Source organism: Athene noctua, chromosome 20, assembly GCF_965140245.1.
Source record: "Athene noctua chromosome 20, bAthNoc1.hap1.1, whole genome shotgun sequence".
Taxonomy (NCBI): domain Eukaryota; kingdom Metazoa; phylum Chordata; class Aves; order Strigiformes; family Strigidae; genus Athene; species Athene noctua.
Window position 1 is genome coordinate 1,394,210 of NC_134056.1, and position 23,814 is coordinate 1,418,023.

At 45.1% G+C, this 23,814-nt stretch overlaps 1 protein-coding gene across 2 annotated transcripts in view; it reads right to left on the minus strand.

Annotated features, from left to right (window-relative positions):
* Positions 1-225: 225 nt before the first annotated feature.
* The window catches only part of NEK6 (NIMA related kinase 6), a 68,729-nt gene continuing 45,140 nt past the window's right edge, over positions 226-23,814 (minus strand). For both annotated transcript variants that reach the window (XM_074923565.1, XM_074923564.1), the window contains exons 7-10: positions 22,675-22,782; positions 12,627-12,721; positions 6,265-6,378; positions 226-2,703 (exon numbers count right to left, since the gene is read on the minus strand). In XM_074923565.1, coding sequence (XP_074779666.1) covers positions 2,593-2,703; positions 6,265-6,378; positions 12,627-12,721; positions 22,675-22,782 — 428 coding nt within the window. In that variant the 3' untranslated portion in view covers positions 226-2,592. The remainder of the gene's footprint in view (positions 2,704-6,264; positions 6,379-12,626; positions 12,722-22,674; positions 22,783-23,814) is intronic.

Sequence of the window (23,814 nt, forward strand, 5' to 3'; positions counted from 1 at the left end):
AGGAATTCTGGTTACCGGGGGCTGTTCATGCTCCTTCTTGCCTCCTGTCTGTGTGTGGAGACAGGCTGTGGGGCAGGTCCAACCCCCACAGCTGAACGCAGCATCAGTCAGACTCTGCCTTGTTACTTGCCTCCACTTGGACTTTTTTTGTCCTAAAACCAAAGCTTGTGGTGTCTGAGATGATTAACTGATTTCAGACTGTTTCATACAGTACCACATAATCCTGGGGAGGGGGGGAAGCTAGCAGAAAATCCCTTTGCAGACTAATTTTCTCATTAATGGAAAGGGCAGGGCCATCCCCCGGGGTCAGCTCCAGCAGGGTGACTGCCACCAGGCCCCTGTCTGCGCAGCCCACGGCAACCGTCCGGAAAAACGGCTTCAGCTGTGCCCCGGGTCAGAGGGTAAAGGCTCTTGTACACAGTTTTCCATCAGGACAACCACTACAGATCATTGGTCCGTTTGGCCATCTCCTGGAGAAGGATCTCCATGTGAGAGCTGGTAGGGAGAGTTTCACACATATTTAAGTCGGTTTTCAGTGGTTTGTTACATTTTTTTTTATATATTTATTTTTTAATAGGGGACTTTTTTTTAAACAAAGGTTTTTATTTTGTAAATCATTTTTTTTTTATTTATCTAAAAAGACACAATTGCAAAAAAAAAAATTACCTTTTGAAATACATTTACTTATAAGCACTACTAAATTTTATGTAGCAGGAAAGTGACTGGGCCCCTCGAGATCCTCCCGATGAAGCTCCCCTGGAGCCTGAGCTGCTCCGTGCGGCAGGGCGAGGCGCAGCAACCGGGGCCTGCAGGAAAGCTGCAGTGGACCAGTGACAGTCTTCACTCTTAAATCTAAGAATTGCTAAAGAAGCTGGGTATGAATTAAACAAGTTAGCATGGGAATGTTGGAAGCAATTTGGTGCCTCCACTGCATTCTCATGCTGATTTGAATTTCCTGAATCTCATGAGAGCAGCAGGCTCAACTTTCTGCTGAGAAGACTCAATAAAACGGCACCTTGCATTAATGATACCAACATTATTCACAGCAATTAATAGCTTCTCTTTGCTACCCTAGATAAATATTTTGAAATTTGACAGGAAGTACTTGAAGATGGCACTGCAGCTTTCCTTTAAATAGAGCAAATTAGGTTAAAAAAAAAATCCACTAAAAGCATATATATGTATGTAACCCTCTAACCCTAACCTTATTTCCAAAAAATTAAGAGCTGTATGCTTTTCTTAAGAAAACAAGCAGGCACAGGCTGCACTGGAAGTGTCACACACAAACCGACTCTGGGCCTTGGGGCCGTCGTGGCGGCGCTGACAGAACCGCCCTGGCCCTGCCCGCGGGGGCCCTCGGGAGGGTCGAAGTGCAGCCTCGTTCCTCCCAACAGGCGAATGAAATGGAAACACTTGAACGTGAATCCACGTTTGTTCCTAAAGCAGTGAATATCTCATCGACAGTAACGACACAAATCATTGATTCAATGAATGAATTTAGGTGGTTGAAAATTTTCATGTAGTTAAAGAAGATGACTCCTTCAAATCAGGTTGCGATTTTATAAAAATTCACATTCTGTAAATAATTAGCTTTCACAGTTAAAATAGACAGGGGCTGATCCTCATGTAGAATTAGATACAGAAAGCATTTTATGTTTTTCTGTTTCAAAATTTTTCAAAGTGTTTAAAACACTGCTTTGCTTAAGTTTTCCCTAGAGTACCTAGTGCACTACTGAACCTGTCAAAGTATCTTCACCAAAATCGAGTTGGCTTAGATAAACACTGGTTTTCAACAAGAACCTGTAGTCTAAAAAGAATCATGGCAAAGGGGAAAATAAGCTTAAAGAGAAATTATTTGCAGAAGCAATGCTTGTTTTTGGGTTGGTTTGGCATGTTTTTCCCCAGGTACATGCTTCACTCCTCTCACTGGCCTCAGCCAAGTTAACAGATAAATGCATCAGCAAAATACTCACTCTAAGGTTTCAGTTAAAAAAAGAAATCTTGAAACAAATGTGTTTCCCACCCCCCGACCCTTCCCAGTTCCTAAGTCTGAAGAGGAGGGAATTAATAAAAACACATAAATGGCTGCTTTAAAATATACGAAGTAAAAACTGAATTTGCTATTAACCATTTGCAGAAGAGGCAAAGTAGCAGTTACACAAATTACACAAAATCTACTGTAATTCTTACATTAATATAAAGTGATTTCACTGAAGGAATTATTTCAATATTTCACATTACAGTTAAGATAGAAGGGCTGTGGCAGATGCTCCGACACCCTTGTTAATATCTATCCTAGATTACACACGACAGTTTTAAGAAAGGACCCTTAAATGATCTACATCTGTAACATGTTATTGGCCTTAAAAAAAAAAAAAAAAAAAAAATCACTTGCAATACCTCACAGAATCTTCACTTTAAAGCACGACCACCTTGTAAGAGTCCTTGTCAAATAACCTGCAGAAATAATGGAGCCTCTTGCTGAGTGCTCAACCCTCTCGCTGTGTGACTGGGCACCAGTCGGTTTCGTCTGAGAAAAAAAATTCAAGTAAGACTGAGCTGTGCTGGCTTCTTGAGAGCGTCCGCAGCGGTTCATGTGCTGGAGGTCCAAACATGCATTTGTTTTGCTATTTGGTGCACGTAACCAATGTCAGGTCTCTGATCTGGATCGGGGTATATGCACATGCTGACCAGCTCCCGCAGCTGGAAGAGAGAAGAGGCAGCAGCGTGAGCTGGGACAGGGGCGGGCTGGGACCCCCCCCTCGGGCAGACCCTCCCGGGCAGACTGCAGGCTGTCCAGCCCCTGCCCCCCCCGAAAGGCCCAGGAAGAACCTTTTTCACCCAAACCTTCAGCACTGAAGATTTAGATCTTCACCGCGACCCCGCGTGGAGTTCACCTTGTCCTGTACGAGGTGCTGCTGGCAGAGGGGCCCAGGGCCGCCCCGCTCAGCGGTTACGCGGCTCCAGCCGCCGCCTCTGCCCTGCTGCTCCTGACACAGAGTTTCAGAGATTTCTTTTTTTTTTTCTTCTTTTCTCTGAAAAATCTTTTTTCGCTGGGGGATTTTTGATTCACTTCAGAGAACCCAAACAGAGATGACCCGTATCGTCAGCCGACCAGCACAGCTCGCGGTCAGCAGGCGGGTGAAGCAGGAGAGGGTGGGTGGGAGGGGGCCCGGCCCAGGGGCACCGGCGGCACGATCAGGGCACGGCCCAAGGAACGGGAAATCGCTGCCAGAAATCCAGCCCAGCGGGGATGGACTGGCCACTGCAAATGGACTCTGAGGCAAGGGGGAGGTAGAGGGAGGGGTTTAAAGCCGTGTCCTGTACAACCTGCACCTCCCTTCCCACCCCAATCCCTCCCAACAGGCCGGCTCAAGCTTTTCAACGTACAAAGGCTGAACAGCACTTGTGTATCTTAAGACAGGGGCGTGCAGCTGTCAGACACCAGTTTCCTAAAAACCTTTGCAAAGAAGAGAGACTGGCCATTGATTATGTTTAATAAATAAAATGCAGAAGGGCTGAAGTCTCCCCACCTCCCAACCCTCTTTACTGTGCACATGAAAGATTGTAGCTTTTAATTATACAGACGCTGAAAGCTGCTCATACCCCCGAGGCACCAGGAGAAACAGCCTTGAGCCTCTGATCTTCTCACATCCTCCCAGTAGCCACAGTGCCAATTATTTTAATGGTAATTAAAAGCATGACCATACATCTATCAAACACACAGCTTCAGCTGCGTTACCCCACGTACTGGAGCGAGGGTTCTGGCTCCGGACGGAGCAGGGCCCCGTGCCTCGCTGGGGATGGCGGCGCAGGTGGGATGGCGGCGGGCCGGGCCCTGGTGCTGCGGGTGGGAACGGCGGCTGCAGCCCCCCCCGGCCAGGGAACCTCTGGAGGAACCCAGCGCCTCTGCCCCACCCTGCCCCTTCTCCCGAACGGCTCCCGTGACTGACTGGTCTGAGGGCAGGGGGGTGCTTTAACAGGTCCCTCAGCCCTGAGCAGACACGATCACCCCAAAGCACCCACAGACAAAAACGCTTCTAAAGCTCTGACCGGAGCCAGCAGCTGTGCTCCCACTTAGGTCCAGCACTTGAACCCGGCCCTGGGGGTTCTGTCCTCGTGGGGGACCAGGGAGCTCCGGCCTTTCACTAGCACCTGCAGGGAAGCGGCGGACCAAGCCCTGATGAGCGTCACCGACCAGTATCTCCAATTACTGGCAAATTTGTTCCCAATATAGAAAACTAATCCTGGCTGGAGTCCCAGCTCCTCCTCCTGCTACAAGCAGCACGCCAGTTGATCACGGGAGGATCTGGGCTGGTTAGCCACAAAAGATTACAGAGAAGAGGAACGTCACTGAAAGAAAACACCATTAACGCAGCCATTCCTCAATAAATGCTCTGCCTTGTTCATCTACAACAACGCGGCAACTAAAATATTCATGTGATCAGCAGTCAGCCTCGAGGCCGCGTTGCCACGGTGCAGGCAGGGCCAGGCAGGGCGCAGGGCGCACCCACGGCTCCGGAGCATCGCGGAACGCTGGCACAGCCTAATGCTCGGCCCTGCCTTCGGGCGGGGGGTAACAGCTCTCCTGCTTTCCCCATCCCTCACAAACCTCAGCAGTGACGGTATCAGAGCGGTTGTAAAGACTCTGCCCTTTCAGTCCACACGGAGACATCTGCTCCGAAGGAAGGGGTGTGCGTCCAGACCCAGGCAACCACCCGCCCACTGGCCACGGGAGCAAATTCTTTTTGGTGCAGCCTGCTGCTGCTGCAGGCACCTGCCTCAGTGTTCCCAATCCTGCTGCCTGCACGCTTTATCTAACTTGGCTGCTGCAGACACCAACACACCTTTCCCTCTGGCTCTCCACTTCAAAAGCATCTGAGAATCAGATCTTTAAAATTACGTCCTAAACCCGATGCTGTTCATGGTGGAGTCACGTTTTAATATTCACAGAAGTGGAGCTCTGTGCAGTTCCAGTAAGGAGCAGCAGCTAATGCAGCGAGATGAGCTACAGCCAAAGGCACAGCCCTCCTCAGACTTCGTCAAGCATTCTGTTAATAGTGTATGAACACCATCTGGAGTCTAGTTCTCTGGGACCTGGCGCCTTTGAGCTTTAAACCATCCTTCTCACCCTGGATTGTATCACCACACTACACACACTCTTTAGCACTGCCAGAGGGAAGCAAACAGACAGTAATTGTAAAGACAGGAAACACATCTGTCAACTTACACTAATTCTTGCTGCCAGCAGGCATATCCTGAAATGCATGCTACAACAGCATGGCAAACGGGAATGCACAGAGCCGGGACTCGCTGCTACGGCAGCTTGGGGGGAGAAAAAAAAAAAAAATTTAAAAATTCACTTTTCCCGAAGAATTCTCAAATAATCTTTTTGCATGAGTTACTTAGCAGGTAAAAAACTCAGTGAAATGTAAAAGGTGTGGTGCCGGGTGTCTCTCAGGGTAGAGACCAGACTGTCTGCTGCTGGCCACTTCCCCTGCATCCTACCTCTTGCTCCTCAGAACTCTGAGGTAGAACAAAACAAAAGCAAAGCCCCAAAGGATATGGTGAACATTTAAAAGTACATCAGCCATTTCCTTTCAAATAGAAGGCAACTGTAATGGAATGAAAAAACAGCTGGTTTGTCTAGGTAAGGGAACAGAAATAATTAGGAAAAACAACACATCTCTTTGCAGCTGAAGTGAAGCATTGCTGAGCAAGCATGCACAGTGACAACTTTGGGGTTTTTTTTATATACTCCAGTTTAGCTACTGCTCTCCATCCCTTGCTTTCATATACACAAAAAACAGACTTTAAAAAGCCCCCGTACTGCTGCTGTAGAGATGCTTATTGCATTAAACAAAATAGCTTTCCTCCCTCTCTTAAGAAGAATCTTTTCCTCCTTACACACTGAAGACTTCATCAATGACAATTTAAGCACTGTTTTATAGTATGTTATTTTAAGGGAAAGGAAGCGCAGGAGAGGGCTTTCCCACGGTTTGTTGTTGGTTTTTGCCAGCATCAGACTTCCAGTTTCAAAATATTCCCCACGTTAAGAAAGCTTCTCTTCCATCTTAATTTAGCTCGTCGCTATTCAGACATGATGGCAGGACCTCCTCAGCCAGCCCGAGGCACCCAGGACACTGCCCATCCCCTCTTCTGCCTCGGATGGGGGGGGGGGCTTCTCCTGGGCTCCTTTTCCCCTGTGCGGGAACTTCCCTGCATCCCCCACCACATCCCCCTGCAAAAATGTTCCCAATTTACCTTTTCAGAATAATGTTCAGCTGGAAGAGGTGGGTAGTCACATTGCTCTATTTTTTGGCAAAGAGAAAACAGGTTCATTTTATCTCCATAGAAAGGACTCTGAAGAGCTGCCATCTGGAGAGAAAACAGAAAATACTTCAGAAATGCAAAGGATTTAATAGCCCTCGGTGCTGCTGATGTGCAAGAGCAAATTTTGTTCTTTGACAGGGAGCAAGTGATGCTGCTGCTCTCTGAGCCCCCCCCGCAGCCACAGCTGCCCCCGGCTCGCGGCCGTCCTGCACGCCCCGCGCCCCCCGGGCAGTGCCAGCGGTGCCCGCTCAGGCCCCGCTCCCCGGAGCAGCCCCCCCGGCCAGCCCCCACCCCGGCACGCAGCCGCCGGGCAGCGCCCAGCCTGGAAAAGTCCGAGTTTTCCTGTCGCTGTGATTCCTGATGCCCAAAACGTTTCAGATGTGGAACGCTGAGGGTACACAGGCAATTCTGTGGGTACACAGAAAAAAGTAGCTTTTTTTTTAAAAAAAAAATAACCAAACCAAATCATAAACAGCATGCCCTGACAGTAGGGCAATCAGAAACCAACTGGCTTGAAGAGGACTATGAAAACCTCTTGTAAATACAATCATCTTTAAAAAGCAGCAGCTCCGTCTTTGGTAACGTATCACGGTTCCCATCTTCCCCTGGTACAACCACATTCAGTTCATTTGCTCCCTGTGACTGGTCGATTTTGAACAGTCTGCTACTAAGGTCAAAGGGATTGGTTTTGGACATTTAGCTACCTAGACTACAAAGAATCTTATAAGCATGAGCAATGTACTTCGGCCTTTAAAAAAACCCAAAATGACCTTAAAACAAACATCCCCTCCTGCCAGAAATCTGCTGTTTAGAAAGGAGTGTCCCAGGCTGACTTGGGAACCAAACTACTCAAAACTTTTCCTGATCAATCTGGTCTTTTTCCTCTTTCAGTTCCGTTTAATGAATCCAGTATTGCCATCTCCAAAAATACGACAGATGTCCGAGATAAACCGGCTGTTCACACAGCACGGAGAGCATGGCGGAAGGCGCTGGGTGGGGAAGAATTCCTTCCAGGGCACGCAGAGACTCCTCACAAAGACATGTTTGTATTATACTTAAGTCTCAGGAAGGAAACTGCATCTTTGTGCGTGGAAAACCATTTACACTGCAAGTTCTCAACCAGGAGATCTAAACGAACAGAGCGACGAGGCTCAGAAAAGCAGCTGTAGCCACGCAGGCACGTTTGAACTTAGGAAATGGGGCTGAAGTCGTGTCTCTGAAAAGCCCCCGCAGGGAGCTGAGCACCTTCCCCCGCTCGCCCCCCGGCCCAGCGGACCCCCCGCTCCGAGTGCCGGGTGTTACTCCGTGCTGCTCATCACCCGGTGCTGTCGAGCCCGCCCCGTGCAGCCCAGCAAAACCTCCTGCCCGGGAAGCGCCACTGGATAATTGTAGATATTATCCACCCTGTTTAGATCTTTTTAAACCATTTTGCTAGAAGCCGCATCAAATCAGCATGCTTTTCATACCGAGGCTAGCTGAACTTGATGCTTCTCACTGCGGCTTTAATAGGGGGTTATTGGACAGTTATTAGTCTCTTGCTCATTACCCTGCGCTGTGAAAGCCGTCTGAAGAACGCTGTCTTGTGCTGACACACACAGCAACCTCCCAGCAGAATTAAAAAAAGTCAATACAAGATCCTCCACTCTATTATCCTGCAGTTTAGGAATCAAGATCGATGGATTATTAGCGATTTGGTGACAGACAAGCAGTTTTGATTAGGGCAGGGTTTGGCAACGCTGCGTCTGGGCTGGATTTGCAGCGGCAGGACACGGCCCGGCGCAGGAACCTCCCGGCATGAACACGCGGCCGAGCGTTCAGCAGCGCAGGACACATCGAGATAAACTACCCTTGGTTCAAATCATAAATCTATCTTCTAAATAATTTAAAGTCATTATGTTTCTTGCTTATTTGCAAGACATATTGGTTCCTCTGTGAAATTAGGGAAAACACACCTCCGCCGCAGGGGCAAGACAGCCCTGCAAGAGAGCCTCCACAATGAGTTCTGAGCCATTACGAGTAGTAGTAAGATATATTCTGGCCAAATCTCCAAGGTTATCTCCTTATATACCACCAGACTAAAATATTTTTCAGGAAGCTCTTCCTGAGGTATTTATCAGACACTCAGAGAGGCTTATAAACAGCAATAACAAATATGCGAAGGCACCGAAACTAACCGAAGGACAGAATGAACTGAGGGCACAGCTCCCCAGGACACCTCAGGAAATCCCAGGCTGCTCAGTTTTGTGTCTGTAACGCCTCACGTAACGTAGCTGGAGAGATTTGCTGTGCTAGTGACATCTTGCTGCAGGCTGGGCAAGAAAAGGAATCAGGCCTTTAACAGCTGCACAAACCGGGCTGGGGAATGGGCACCGGCACCTCTCTGGTTTCACCACTACTACCAGTAGCACTGCCACGCCATTCCCCACAACCCTACAGACCCAAGGTGGAGGAGTCGCCCAACAGGCTCGTGAACAGAGCCCCAACAGCCCGGCTAGAGCCCCGGCAGCCCCGCGCTCGTGGCCTTTTGGAAGTTTCTGAAGGTAAAAGGTGAAGTTGTATCACCATTATTTGATTACTGTCATAACACTAACAGGCTGATCAGTGGGGGAAAAAAACTACGACTCCAATTAGAGATTCTAATCTGCAATTAAAGATTGATAGCAAACTGCTCTCAATCAATTAAAGCAAAACTGGAGAGCCCAGCACACAAGACTGTTCCAAGACAACCACTAATGGGCACATTAGGAAAGGCACAGACGGCAATCAAGGGTTAAACAAGGGCTCCGAGCTTTCAATACAAACATCAATAACGCCAGTCAGGTTGAAAAGGATTTCTCAATTCCCATTAACTTTTCTTTCCAAGTCTAGTTAAGCAGTCACGTGCAAAAGAGGAGGAACAAAAAAGGAACACCGTGGGGTTTTGGGGTGGTAAATGCAGGAAATTAAAATGGCAAGAGATGGCACACACGTTCTGACTAGAACAGTGAGGTCTGTGGGGCCGTGACCACGGGCGCTCCCAGTCCCTCACTAACAGCACTTTGTGATGCTACGCTGGGGTTTGCTCCTGACATTTTGATTAGAGCAATTACCACAGGACAGCTAGATCTCCATTTCAAATGACCACCATGTAGTATGACTGGTTAAAAAAAATATATATATAGGAATCGCTGTTAGTGCTTAAATTGATCGTCTTGCCAGAACCACTAAAGTCACTGCTTGTAGCTATATTCTGGGAATTAACAACTTATTTTTATCCCCTCCAAGTGATCTTGCTGACAAGATATCTACAGGAAGTGAGGGATGGAGACAGTTACTACTATATTGATAAGATTTAATAAAAATCACTGTATGATTATCAATGTCAAAGTTAAGTGGTGCTACGTGGCATCACATCCCAAACCCCTCAACGTGCCCTAAGTGGATTCCAGTGGACACGCGTGTCTCTGAAGGCAATTTGTACATTAAAGCTCTCTGCAGCTTATCTACACAATCTATCTGGAGAAATATCAGAAGTGACTCATAACCAAACAAACATCACTTCCTTACTTCTAAGCCAAATGGAAAAAAATTCTCATGACAAGAAATTAGTGAAGATAAAATACAGCTCCTTCAAAGACATACCGATTTGATTTTTAATTTTTCCAAATTCTAGAAAGTTTAAAAAGTCAAGTAGCTGTTTATCTACAGAACACAAAATTGGTAACTGTCCAGTCCTCCTTGGAATTTGCAAGATCTCAGTTCCTGTTCACAAAGTTAAGGCTTACCTACGTAGGAAGTAAATTTAAAAACGCTTCACATGCCAAATCTTTCACATGTTACTATAGTACTGCTACTCCTACCAGAGAATTATGTTTAGTGCGCAATTAAGTCAGCTTCTTGAAATATAAGGAGTACCAAGACTACTGTGCCATAAGGGGACCATATTGCCTGCAACAAAAACATTATCTTAGCACAACGCTAAATATTTCTCTCTGCATAAATCTGGAATCCCATCTCCAGCAGCGCTCAGCCTCTGAGCTGACTCCGAGCAGCCTGACGGAGAAGCTGCACGCGAGAGCAGCAGACGAGTAGCGGTGTCCAACTCGGGCGACTCTGACTGTTGCCGATAGACTTGGCAAGTCCAACACGCCACGGCAGGGCCGAAGTCCCCAGCTCAGCAAAGCCTTAAGCCGAGAACTCTTTAGGCCTAAGCCATGACGCGGACCTGGAGCCAGCAGCATCGTGAGTCACGGGGAGCCGAGGCCGCCCTCCCCCTGTCCCCACAGAAGAGTCTCCAAAGCCCTTCTCAGGTGCCACCAGCAGAGCCAGGACACAGAGCTCCACTGTACCATTCCAGTTTTCAGAGCGCATTAAAACACTACAAGCAAAACCATCCTTTATTCAAAAATGTCACCTTTTGGATGGTATGTTGTTGCTGCTTCGGGAATTATTAGGTCTCTTGATAGAGGCAGCAAAAATCTGAGGATAGGCACAAAGCTGCTCAATTTAAGCTCATAATTTTCCAAATATTTTTGATCAAGTACCTGGGGTGTCTGACACCCTTTCTCTCCCTCCTATCCCATGGAATTTTAATAATAAAACAGTGACACAGCTGCGTTGGGCTCCAGCATCTCCACCACGGTGGCTCTTCCCTTCAGCAGATCTACTGGCTGTTTGTTGGCCCTAGAAAGGCCAACACTGGGACTCTACCCCACCTGTGGTGACTTATGGGGTGTTTACACCGGACACCCCGACAAAGCTTCCTCCTTGATGAAACTGTGTCACGTCAAGCGTGCAGCAGAGTCAGCAGCTGTGAACTGAGGCTGCCTGAAGCACTGGGGAGAAACGCTCTTTGGATGGACACTCGTAGGGGTGTCAAACGAGTGGGCAGCTGTGGGTTTTTTTCCCTGAGAGCACTTTTTAGACCACACTCAAGCCCATAACGTCTCCGGGCTGGCTGTGCTGCCGTCACATGCGAGGAGCAAAGGGCTGCTGGCGCTGAGCCCCCAGGACTGCCCAAGCGCCTTCAGCTGGATTCTCCCGGTTTATGTCAGCGAGTTCCCAGCACCAGCCTCTCTCGCTGAAGCCACACACCCCACAGCACCGTCACTCTGCAGCAGTATATCAGCACCCACGGAGCTGCACGACGCGGGGCTTGGTAACCCACCAGGGACTGGGGGTCAGCGGGCTGAACAAGCCTTTATTGTGCTGGCCGAGCGTCCCTCCCAGGAGCACGCAGCGGTGACCAGCTCTGCACGCCTGCTGGGGAGACCAACGCTATGGGAAAATTTACTTTTATACCGTCTTAAGAGGTTTGTTTAATCAACTAGCTGACATACAGGCTTAACTATAGTAGTCTTCACATCTGATGTGCTCACAAAGCAAATTACATTTCTGTTTATTCTCTAATTCCATGTGGTTACAAGAAGTTGTAGCAAGAAGCAAAATGTCATCAGTTCACACAATTTATTATCCAAAGAGGATGTGAGCAATATTCCTATTACTAAATATCCCAGGGATTTTTAATTCTCTGGGCTGGGATAAAAGCCTTCTAAATGTTGACATGCACTTTCACTTGAATTCCAAGATGCATACATCTAAAAGAAGATTAAGATTGGATTATAAACGAATACAAGACTGTTCAATACCCTTTGATCCCTGCCAAAAATGAAATCACAAAATTCAAAGTACCGTTACAAAATCTTAGCACTTATTTTCAGATCATACAGAATAGCTTTTAAGAAAAAGCTGCATGCTAAGCATGCAGTTCATACAGCGTGTCTGCTTTGTGTATGTGCATTTGGCTAGTAGACAATGTAAATTAGAAAAAAATGCCAGCTATAGCCTAATAGAGAAACTGATTTCACATTATATAAAACCTCTATTTTTCTTGATTGAAAGCTCCCCAAATTAAAATATTCCAACCGGTCAGAAATCAATTTAACAAACCAGTAGCTTAGATTCAAATGAATCTGGTATTTTTAAAACAAAAGCAGTATTGAGGAAGAACTATGAATATGCTGCCCTAATAGCAGCTCTGCTCACAGTAGGAAGAAAGAACGTAGCGAGCTGGCTTGCTTATGTCTACAGCCTCAACATCTACTGTGACCTACTGAATTAACTTTGTGCAAGTCCTGTGCTGTATGACACAATCCCTTTGCTGTTCATGCAAAAAGGCACATGATGAGCACAAGAAGAGTTAACTGTTCATAAAGTTTCTCAACAATTAAGTTAGTCTGAGCTCCTCAATTCCTCTACCATATTGTGTGGTTAAGACAAACCTGGGGAAAAAAAAAATGTTAGAAGATACTTGCCTCATACAATAAACAGCCCAAAGACCAGATATCAGATTTAAAGTTATAGCCGTTTTCATGTATTCTTTCTGGGGACATATAGTATGGAGTTCCCACTGTAAAAAACAAACAAACGAGGAGTTATGGTCTTAAAAAGTGACTGTGAAATCTATATTACACAGAAGTTTGACTTCACTAAAGGATTAGGTTTAGCACAAATAGCTAATTAGAAGAGATTGGCACAAAAATCTGGAAACATCATGGTTTTGAAGGCGTAGAACCAAATATATCATCACATAAAGAGCTAGAGGACTGGTGAACATTACTGAAAATATCTTCTGTATTTCTGCAATTTGAGGAGTGTTTTCTTCCCCCGTCCTGGTCTTCCAAGTACCTTCAGAGCCTCTCAGACGGACAGAGCAAATCGGAAAGGATCATCCTCCATTGGTTCACTCAACAGCCCTGAAACTGCACGTTGGGTGCCACGAGCGTGCCCTGCTAACACCCCCCCCCCATTAACTGAGCGTCGCGCCGGCAGCACGGCAGAGCGGCCCCAGGTACGGCGGGTTCCCCCCCTTAAGGGTTCAGGAGAACATTTACCCCAGCAGAGAAATGGAAGTAACCAGCCCAGCACAGACAGGTATTCAAAAACTTTCCGAAAGAACCAAGACAGTAATTCCAAACTTTAAAACACCGCTCCAACTTGCAGTCACATCAGAGGCTGTGGGATTTCAATGTACTTCCAGAAGTCTGTATTTTATCAGAAGAAATTTACTCCAGTATTTTGGACAGAAGTTACAGGAAATTATTAATAAACTCCTTACCTCAAAAAGGTTCTTTTTTAAATCCTAAATAAGTTTCAGTTGTGGTACTGAAAATACAAGACATCCTGGCAGTCTCAACTACATCAAATAATCCTCAGATACATCATTTATTAAAACATCCAAGGACTTTATATGCTCTCGTTTCTCCTGCTTCCCCTGCTTGCCTGTCCCCTGTCAAATTTTTTTTTTTTTTTTTTTTTTTTGCTTTTGGCATTCGAATGTATCCTTCTCCTAATTAAAGACCTTTCCTCACAAGATGGCAAATGTTTAATTTGCCTGTAACATTCAGTTTACAATTTCTCCATTTGAAATGCTGACTGCAGACACCTGGAAGACTAATAAGCAGATGAAGGATGGTGTTAGAGGTGGAGGGGGAAGCAGAGCCCCCACCTTCCCCCAGTGTTCCTAAGGAGGGGTTCACACACCGTAGGAAACAAATGAGTTCTGGGGCAGAAAGCAACAACTTTCTGAAAGGCCAAAAGCCACCCCAACCGAGGGCAGAGACAACCCAGCACTGAGCTGCTGCCGTCAGTGCCATACCTGAGCAAAATCACTCTGGGGTGCCTCTAGCTCGGACCACGCCGTGCCAAGCACACACGGGAGCCCAAATCTGTTCCTCTGTCATCCAGAGAGCCTACAGACAGGCCAGGATCCCCTTGGTACAGGCACCGTACAAGGCCCGTCCTCACAGGACAAAAAGACGTTTACAGCCCCAAGGAATTCAGAGCACTTAGATAAACCGAGACCCAGAGGAAAGTTGGGTGTGGGGCAGCACCTGAGGAGTCGGGCAGTGCCCGCTCGCAGTGCCTCAGGGTCCGAACAGAAGCTGGAAACCCCAGAAATACAAAAATCCTCTCAGGTTACTTAGCCAAAACAAAGAGCATTGATTTGAAACTAGTACTGTCAGTGCTAGCACGCGATTACCCAATTTACTCCAAAGCATCCCCAACATCCCCCCACACGTGGGTCTTGCTGGAAGTACGGATGCCATACGCACCAGATCCTCCCAGTTTACCCCATTACTGAAGTCTCTACCACATCAGCATTCTGAAGCCCCTACGTTTTCTGTGGGGTAAACTGGGATCACGTTGCACCACCTACTCCACCTTAAATATCCAAGGCACTTTCTTCTCTGGGGTGAAAACTAGGCAGCTTACCTCAAAACAAAAGCAACAACCCTCCCCCAGAAACCAGCACCCTTCAATCTTTATTCTACATTTCTGTCACACATTTATATGCCCAAACCTTGAGTCTACTGAACCTCAACGATTTTTACTCAGAGCTATTCAGAAATGTAGCATATAGTGTGAAATTAATCCTATGGCATCGGTGTGAAACATAAGACGTTACAGGAATACATATATAAAACTCTACTTACCAAAATAGAACAAGTAACCAAGAAAGGGGACCGCTGCCCTGACTGGCTCATTTATTTGGTCCCCTGGGACTTTCAGTAATCAGCTGCTCTATATGATAAACTCGGCTTGTGCTTGCAGGTCATTCAAATAAGAAATTACTTCACTTTCAATGTGAAGAGTACCCTAATGAGAAGTTACATTTTTGCAAATTCTATACAAACTGCAACACAGGAAAAACAACACATGGAGATGATTATACTTCCCCGCTCAGTCCTACCGCATCCAGCCTAGGAGCTTGCCAGACTGACACTGTCCCAGATCCGGCTGGTTTTAATTGCCAGTGAAAGGCCTCTATGTATGGATGAGACCAGAGTTCTGTTAATAGTTGATAATTTCTAACAGATTGTACAGAGTAACTTGACAGAACACCAAGAGCAGAGAGGACTCGTTCAAAGAGCCCCAAAGGCTTCCATGGATCTCACCCATGTGCACGCAAGCTGCACACAATGGACACGACAGCTCTCCAGGTAATCCCCACACATGTGACAGACTTCTGGACAAGAACTGACTTGGTTGGAATAGCACTGATTCATTTTTCCTGCTTAAAAAAATACACAGCTGGAGAAGAAAGGGTGATTCATTATGTGAAGTTCTGGAGGACGGTTCTGGAAGTCCCCACTGGGCACCACCAGCGTGTACAGCTCTTCCCAGCTCTGGCAGCAGCTGAGAGCAGACGTGCCAGCCCCTCGCTGAGAGCGAGTGCAGGAGCTGAGCACGGGCCCACAGCAGCCCAGGAAGATCATTCCCACTCCTGCCCCCCAAAGTCTTCGTGCTTCGGAGTGCCGGTGCCAGGGGCCGTTGCTGTTCCTGCGATCAGTCATTCTGGGTCACTGCGTGACAAGCTCAGAGCAAATAATAACGTGTGGGCTCTAAAGTTATGGCCTTGCCTTCCACGTTAGCAGGGCTCTGCTTGGTAGGCTAAAACTGTCGTTTCACATAATGCCTTAAAACGACCTTCGATCAGAGCAGAATGACAGGGTTTCTAACACGGATGAGTGCGTTATCACCCGTATTTGATTTTCCGTGCATTAGTCTGTTCCATTATATTAATGGGCCTGTGGAGCAGTCCATGCCTGAGCTGATTTTATGAAGTCTACCTTGCACATTTACCTATCATTACTGTGGTGTTGTCAGCAAATGTACGAACAAGCAGGTCTCTGCGTTTCAAAACTGAGGCATTAATTTTTAAATAACTGTCATGATAAAAGACTGACAAGCCCAATTCTCTTTATGGCCCGTCCAACATTACGTGGGAATCTCCTATAATGAGCACCTTCTAGAAAAGCGCACAAGGCTTCCAGTGCAATCAGTCAGGGCTCACCATTGCATTACATTAGTCAATTTGACAAGAATAGTCTAATCGGAGACTACTAATCAGGAACTTTCTTTGGCATTTCCCCTGCTGGAAATACAAAATATTGCTCAGACTCAGTATTAATCACCAGGTGGTAAAGTAATGACTTTAAAGTTATAAAGGTCACAAAAGTGTAGAGAAGATTATGACTAAGTAAGCATCTTCCCATTCTATTCCTGAAAGTTGAAACACTTCACTTGAATATCAGCCTCCTTCAGCGATACCAGAACAACGTTTCTTCCTACTCTCCCCAGCACTGTCTGTGTGCACAGCTACAACACCCACACGGAACAGAACAGCTCTGGGATATCTGCAACACCCAAGTTAGGGAAATGCTAATTATTTCCAGTTAGATTAGGAGCAGAGTCTCTTGTTTCACCAGAAAAACCACGCAGGCAAAGGCAGAAAAGTTATTTCAAAAATAAAATTCAAATTCCTTTCCTCTCATATATAGTCTGAATTTAAAACCCTACCCATGCTGTAGTACAGCAACCAGTGTGCACAGGCCCTCTGGGCTGAATTCCCACATCTGCCACAGAAACACCAGGTGAAGAGCTGTGTTACTTCTGAACTCAGCAAGTCTTTCACGACATAGGAAAGATCAGGCTCACCCGTTTTGAAAACATTTTTCAGCTTGAATCAGCGGAGTTTTGTTGTTGCGAAGGTGACAGCAGCTGGGTTACCAGTACAGTCACACACAGGATCGTTATCTCCTATACAGAGCTGCTCCCTGTGCAAATACAGTTCAGCCAGGGATCAATGCTTCCTGTGAAATTCATCCTTAGCTGCTCGTAGGCAGAAACGAGAGAAAATCCGATTCATACTTTTAGGAGGCTCTATCGGAGTCTCATTCACTGAATTTAATGTGCCACAGACAAGTCTCTTGCAGCAGCAGCTCTCCCACACCTTTAGGCGGATTGTCATCAGACTGAAATCCGTGCACAGTATTTCCAAATATTTTAATAGGCTCTGTATGTTGGATTTTTAAAATGCTATAAAAAATCAGCATCTCTTGAAATGAATCAAACTCCATAACCATATTTGGCTGTGAAGTACAAGTGATAAGGAAAGCTTTTATTCTGCCTTCACCAGCACCTTCCAGCTAATCTTTAATAGTGAGCTGAACAGTGTTTCTGAATCTAACACTTTTCTTTCTCACAGCAGGGAACAGAGTTCTGAATATGAAAGAACCTAACAAATTCTGACCTTTATTGTATCTTTACAGAGTATTCCCAGTTTCAAACCAAGAGATATCAGAGCGCAACACGGGCCTCAAAGGGGTAATACTGATTAAAGCATTCCTTCATTCTAGAGATGTTCCACTCCTGTCAAAACAAACTTTGCAATGTTTTGAAATACTTGTGATTTTTGAAACATGCTCATTACAAATGTAAAAGGCAAAGAACTATGCTCAAAAACCTGAGGTGCCATCCATGAATAACAAAATATCACCCAGTTTTTAAAATAATAATTATTTCCAGAACTATTAGCTCAGCTTTAACACGTTAAGACACACTATGACATCCTCCATGAACATACACAGAGTTGAAAAAAATACTTTAGTATGTTTTAGTAACATCCAGTGGTGCAAACACAGCAGGGAAGCAATTCTGCTTGAAAATTAAAGTCCCCAACTCTCACCTGCCTCATCTCTCCAGACATGCTTGTAGGTTACCAAGAAAAATTTACAGCATTATTTAAAAGAAGTCTGGTTCATAAGTATCTGTTTCAAACGTTTGCATTACTTGGGGTGTACTTCAACAAGAAGGCTGAGGTCTTCCCCCAAAAGGCTAATTTGGGAATTAGCTCAACTTTTGGGGATTAGTTGAAGTAAAACAGTCACCAAAGGCACTAAAAGACACTTTAAACGCCTTCAAATCTCAGCGTGAGGTCCCCTCACTAATTGTTTCAAGGGGGGAAAAAAAGATGAAAAAAAAAATTTAAAATAATAAATATTTTCTGCATAATATTGCAGCTGTTTTTACAAGACCTCTTGCTCTAATCTCTCTGTTTTTTTCTTATTAGTATTTAATTACATACATAACATTACCAGAGTCCTTACAGTTTTCTGGTTTGGGGTTTTTTTTGGGGGGGGTGGGGGGGTGGTGCACAGCACTTTTTTTTTTTTTTTTTCTTTTTCTTGTTTACATGTAGGTAATAGAATATACCTGCAGTAATTCTGCAGCAGTCTTTTCTTCCACGAATACCATACTACAGGCACAGACCAAAGGGCCAAAATTTCTCAAAATGCGCAGAACATCAGCTGTTGAAATTTTAAGCAGATTTCTTGTGCCCATTTTTTCTTCACAAGTGCTGCTTACGAGCCCCTTGAAGTACTGTGATTTTTTCAGATGGCAAACTGGCTTGGCAAGCAAAATAAGAGACACAAACTGTCCATCTACAAAAGCTCTTCTCATGACTGCAGTTACTCCCTGTTCGTCCTCGTGTCCAAAAAGAAAGCAGAAGGAACGTGTAACACCCCACGTACTCCAATCCACCGCTATCTGCATGTTCTAAACTGGGAAGCTCTGACTTACATGCATCCCCCAAAAGGAAAGTCTGCTCCAAGTTTACTCTTGCCCAAGAATAAATAAATCATCTGCTCCAAAACAAGGCTATTCTGTGTAAAATTGTTTTTTGGGTTTGGGGTTGTTTTGTGTTTTACTTTTCTCTTTTTTCTTCAATATGTAAAGTCAGTCAGAAGCTTTGGATAATGCCAACTTTATTTGGCTGAAAATGGGCAATATACCAGTTCACAATAAAGTTACCCATTTCAACATTAATGGAAATTCTCTATATTTATTACAGCTTATAGTAAAATGAAATCTACCAGCTTACTGTTGTTTTCCAAAGCCTATGCAGTTTTCAAATGCGCTCTGCTATTTGTAATTTTTGTCCTGTAAGTAATTAGTTTTTCTATCAAAGTTAATGACTTAAACTTTCCCACAAGCATATTAGAATAGCCTTAACTGACGATATATTCCTCTGGACACCCATGTCAAGAGATCAACAAAACAATGGATACAATCAAACATTAAAAACAGACAAAAAAAAAAATACTCTTAGTCCCATTAAATCTTGGATGAGAGATGACACCTGGAAGCACATCACACACCAGGACTATAAAATCAACCCAAACAGCATGGTGTTGCACACCCAAACTCCAGCATCCCGGTGTCATTTCATCATTTCTGGGTGCAAAGCCCTGGGTTCAGTTTAGTCATTTTCTGTAGTGAAACATCTGTCAAACAGGTATCATATGGCTCCTGGGGGGGAAAAGTAACCATACAAATGAAATAAAGAAAAGAAAGAAAGACTATGAATGTAGTATAAACTGCAAAAGAATAGGCTGTACAAATTTTTCAGGAAAATCGTAAGCAGTACTGGGAAAAAAAAAAAAAGGCAAAAAGCATTCTTCCTCACTTCATGCTGAATTGTGCCCCCCTTCCCTCCTACACCCCAATAAAGTTTCTGCAATACATGAGCCCGTCTCCATTAAACTCAATCCTGGAGCTTCTCCTACAGGGGAGTTTAACTTAGGGAAAGAAGGACAGTAAGCCACCATGTTGTAACAAGTAGTAGTAAAATTCACCTTGGCTACACTCGTTACCTTTCAACATGGGAGCTTTCTGGTACAGGCTGGGCACGCAGAGCTCTCCCCTACGGAGAAGCATCTCCCGCCTTCCCTCCCAAGCCCCGCGGGGAACACGAACGCAGCAGAGGCCTGGCTGGGTTCTGGGGCTTATCCCCCACCCCACCCCACCCCACCGCTGCCTCTCCCAGCGCAGTTCTGTTACTCCAGGGAGCCAGGAGGTGCCCAAGTTTCCCCTGGCGCAGGAGCTTTCCCTGCTGCAGTCGCCCACTGCCCCGGTCAGGCATCCCGCCGGCGCTCCGAGCATCTCGAGCTGTGTACAGGCAAATCTTTCATTTTTCTTTCATTACCACGGCATGTACTGTCACTTAATTTTTATGTATGCAATCCTTCCTGACAAATATGATCTGCTGCCTGGTAATTCATCTGACGTTCTGTTCTTTGCTCTAATTACAGCTCCCATTCCTGACACGGCGGCCGTGCCGCCGCAGCCCGGTGGTACACCTGTCAGACGGGTCGTGGTACTGCCTAATGCCCTTTCATGCCAGTCTGATGCTAGCAAATACAATGAAAGTAAAAAAAAAAAAAAAAATTAGATGAATATATTTGCATAAGCCACACGTTCAATTCATGGGTCAGCAGCCAGAGAAATGATGGTTCAGGGCGGTTGCCAGGGCAACGTGGCTACGGGAAGTGCCCGGCATCACAGCCTGGGTCCGCGCGGGTCCCACGCTCTGGTTTGCAGGGTGTTCATCACTCACACCTACTTAAACAAATGTCTTAATTAAACCAAACCCAAGATCAGTAGATTTCCTGCTGCTACAAAACCTGTATGTCTGGCAAAATACCAAAAAAAAAAGAAAAAGCTTCAGGTCTGCATATTTTTTTGATTGTTAAAGTGTTCTTTTTACTTGGATACAAGAACCACTGGACATGGTGTTGTGTCCCACAACACCACGGACTGTCTCCAGTTCCATTCACTGCTGCTCCCTCAGTGTTCTGCACCTTATCCACCTGTTTCCAGGATGCTGTTGATTTGAGGAAGGGCAAGGTTCCTGCAGAACAGGCTTAACTCTTCCTACACGAGCTTTCTCAATTAAGAGAGAGCAACCCTGGTAAAGGTCACGAGCTTGGCTTACATGCGCAGCCAGTTTCCAAGCCCCAATTTATTCTTATTAATATAAGTGCAGCAGTCAAACTAGATAAGATCATATAATTAGACATGATCGTATTTTTGCCTGTTCAGATCATGTGATTGTAACTTTCTCTGAAGAGGGTCTATTTTAATCTATTAAGTATATAAGCATAAATCCAGGATGGCTTTTGATGCAAAGGGAAATCTACTATTTTATGAAAGTAAACTAGACTCATTTTTTTAAGCACAAAGGCAGGTATCTGTCTTTTCCTGTGCACTGAGAAGCGCCAGCGTTGTTGGTGAGTGTTATCAATTAAGTTTGTAGGCATATAAGAAATAATTGAGCAAGGCTCACACTCAGTGGAGGAAATTGCACAAAACCAAACAGTGGAACAAATGTTGTGTATTCCAAAGTCAACTGAGAGTTAAATGTGAAAGAGCTTCCATACTGCACTAAAAGCCAAAGTTTCTTCACTGCTGTGACACAGAAGTACCTCTGTGGCTCAAAAACCAGACTCGTTAATAAAACGGAAAATCAGCCACCTCTCAAGAGGCTACAGACACAGTTCTGAAATACTTTATGCTGTAAGACTTAAAGAATGAACGGCATATACTGTACACTCTTCTATAGCATTGTAATTAACGCTAAAGGTAAAGATGAGGGAGAGAACCACCCAGATGCTCTAAACCAGTGAATTCAATATCAATTCCCAGAAAAATGCTGGAGGTATAATCATGCTACTTGTAAACCACAGAAAAAACCCAAGGAATGAATCATTATGACTGGTCCAGAAAACATGATGACAAATGATGATGTGAGAGGCTTCAGAGGGAGGGAAACAGAAGCAACAGATGTATTACAACTTTAACATCAAAGCTTGTATAACTTTACTTATAAAACTGTTAAATCTGTCTAAACGAAACTACTTAATGGCTGCAAAATTGGTCAGAAAAGCAGTTCACCACCAAAGTAGAAGGCTACTTCATGTGAAGTCTGGCAAGAGAGCCGGTAGCTCTAGTTGTGTTCAACACATCAACACGGGGGAGCGTGGCGATGCTATTGCCTTCGTGGATAGCAAGAAGCTGGGACGAACCAAAGCACAGCAGAGTACAGAATAAAAACTCATTGATTGCAAGTAGGAGAGTCTGAAAACATGATACAGTTCAGTAAGAATAAAAGCAAGGTGCTACACTTTGACAAGAACAATTAGCTGCACTGACAGAAGAGCAGGAAAACAACTGAGATACGTGGAAGACATTAAGAAAACTTGAATTTTTAAAGCCCAAGCTGAGTTTCAAGTGAAGTCCCTTTTTGAAACAGATGAACCGTGAGGGCTTTGAACACTTCCCTTGCTTCAGGTGACAGTCACAACCCCTGCTCAGGGGAAGACAGCTGACCAGCACCTGCTAAAAATGGTGGTGGTGCAACATTTAATTCCAGTAAGCAGAGTGCAGGCAAACATGCTATTTAGAGTGGAAGAGCTGCATTTGTACATCTGCTATAAATCACACGCTTACCAGGCCAGACCTTCCAGAGAAAAACATCAAGTGGAGTTTTAAAACAAAAAACCACCCCTATTAATTTCATAGGAAGAGTATTTAAAATGCCTAGCACAGAAAATATAGTTCGCATCCACTGAATTAAGCTTCTGTCATAGTAAGAGGACAGACACCACTTTTTTTGACCCCCCCCCAGCTGACAACTGTACAGCAGTGCTTGCTTGACATCGACAAGTACCATCTTACCTAAGGAATGTGCTGCAGTGGTTTTAGAACTAAAAAACCGGCCTAATCCAAGATCTCCCAGCTTCACCACCCCCGTGGCTGTTATAAACACGTTGGCTGGTTTTATGTCTGCAAGAAGAAAAAGGTAAAAGGTCAAAGCCACAAAAGGTTACTTGGTTCTACTACCGCAGTAGAAACATAGCCTGGAGCACTCTCTGCACAAAAGAGGCTCGAGCAGAACCATGTTTCTTTAGAGCTTTGATAGGCTGAATCTTCCAAGACTTCAAGCTCTGCACATACACAAAAATCAGAGTATACTTTCCAACACACAAAAAATACCAGTGAGGGAGGGGAAATGTAGGAAACAGCACAACAGAATTGAGACATCCTCTTTAACTGACGGAAATCAAAGAAATATGTCTGCTCCTCTTTGGAAACGACTGTTTTCTACAGGAAGCTGTACTGCCCCCACCACTGCCCCCTCACACCACAGGCTAATTGTCCCACATACACATAAATTCTGGGCTCTGTACAGCCCGGTTTGTTCAGTGGAGTGCAAAAATGTCTAGAACCCCAGTCTCCCAAGCAGTCGTGTCAGGACTGAGTTACCAAGGCTCTTTCCTCACGTTAAAGCAGATTAAACGTGAGAGACTCCAAATTTCAGCCACCAATTACAGACCTATTTCATGTACAACTGATAAACTGCATCAGGGGATGTATAAAGGAGCAAAACCAGTATCAGGTTGCTGAAAAAAAACCAGTGAAGAATTCACTGCTTCAAAGGAGAAAGGAAACAGCAAGCAGCAGAGACTGGTGTTGGTGCCTTCTGGGATATTTGCATTTCCCGCGTCAAGTCCCTCACAAAGCATTTCATTTACGCTGAAAGCAGCGATGTAATTTTTAGACAGAGCTCAAAGTTACGAAAAGTTCTAAGACAAGAGATTCAAAAATAATTAATGAAAATAGAGAACAGCTTATGAGAGTGTGGGACATATTTGTATTAATATTTCAGAAAAGCTTGCAAGACAGAAAAAACCTCTTCTAAACTCTCTAAGGTCACAGCTAATATAATGAAGACTATTTCTTAGAGTTCAGTGTATCCAGTAGTCTCAGCATTTTACTTCTGACACTTTTCTAATGGCAAGTTTGACACTTCTACTT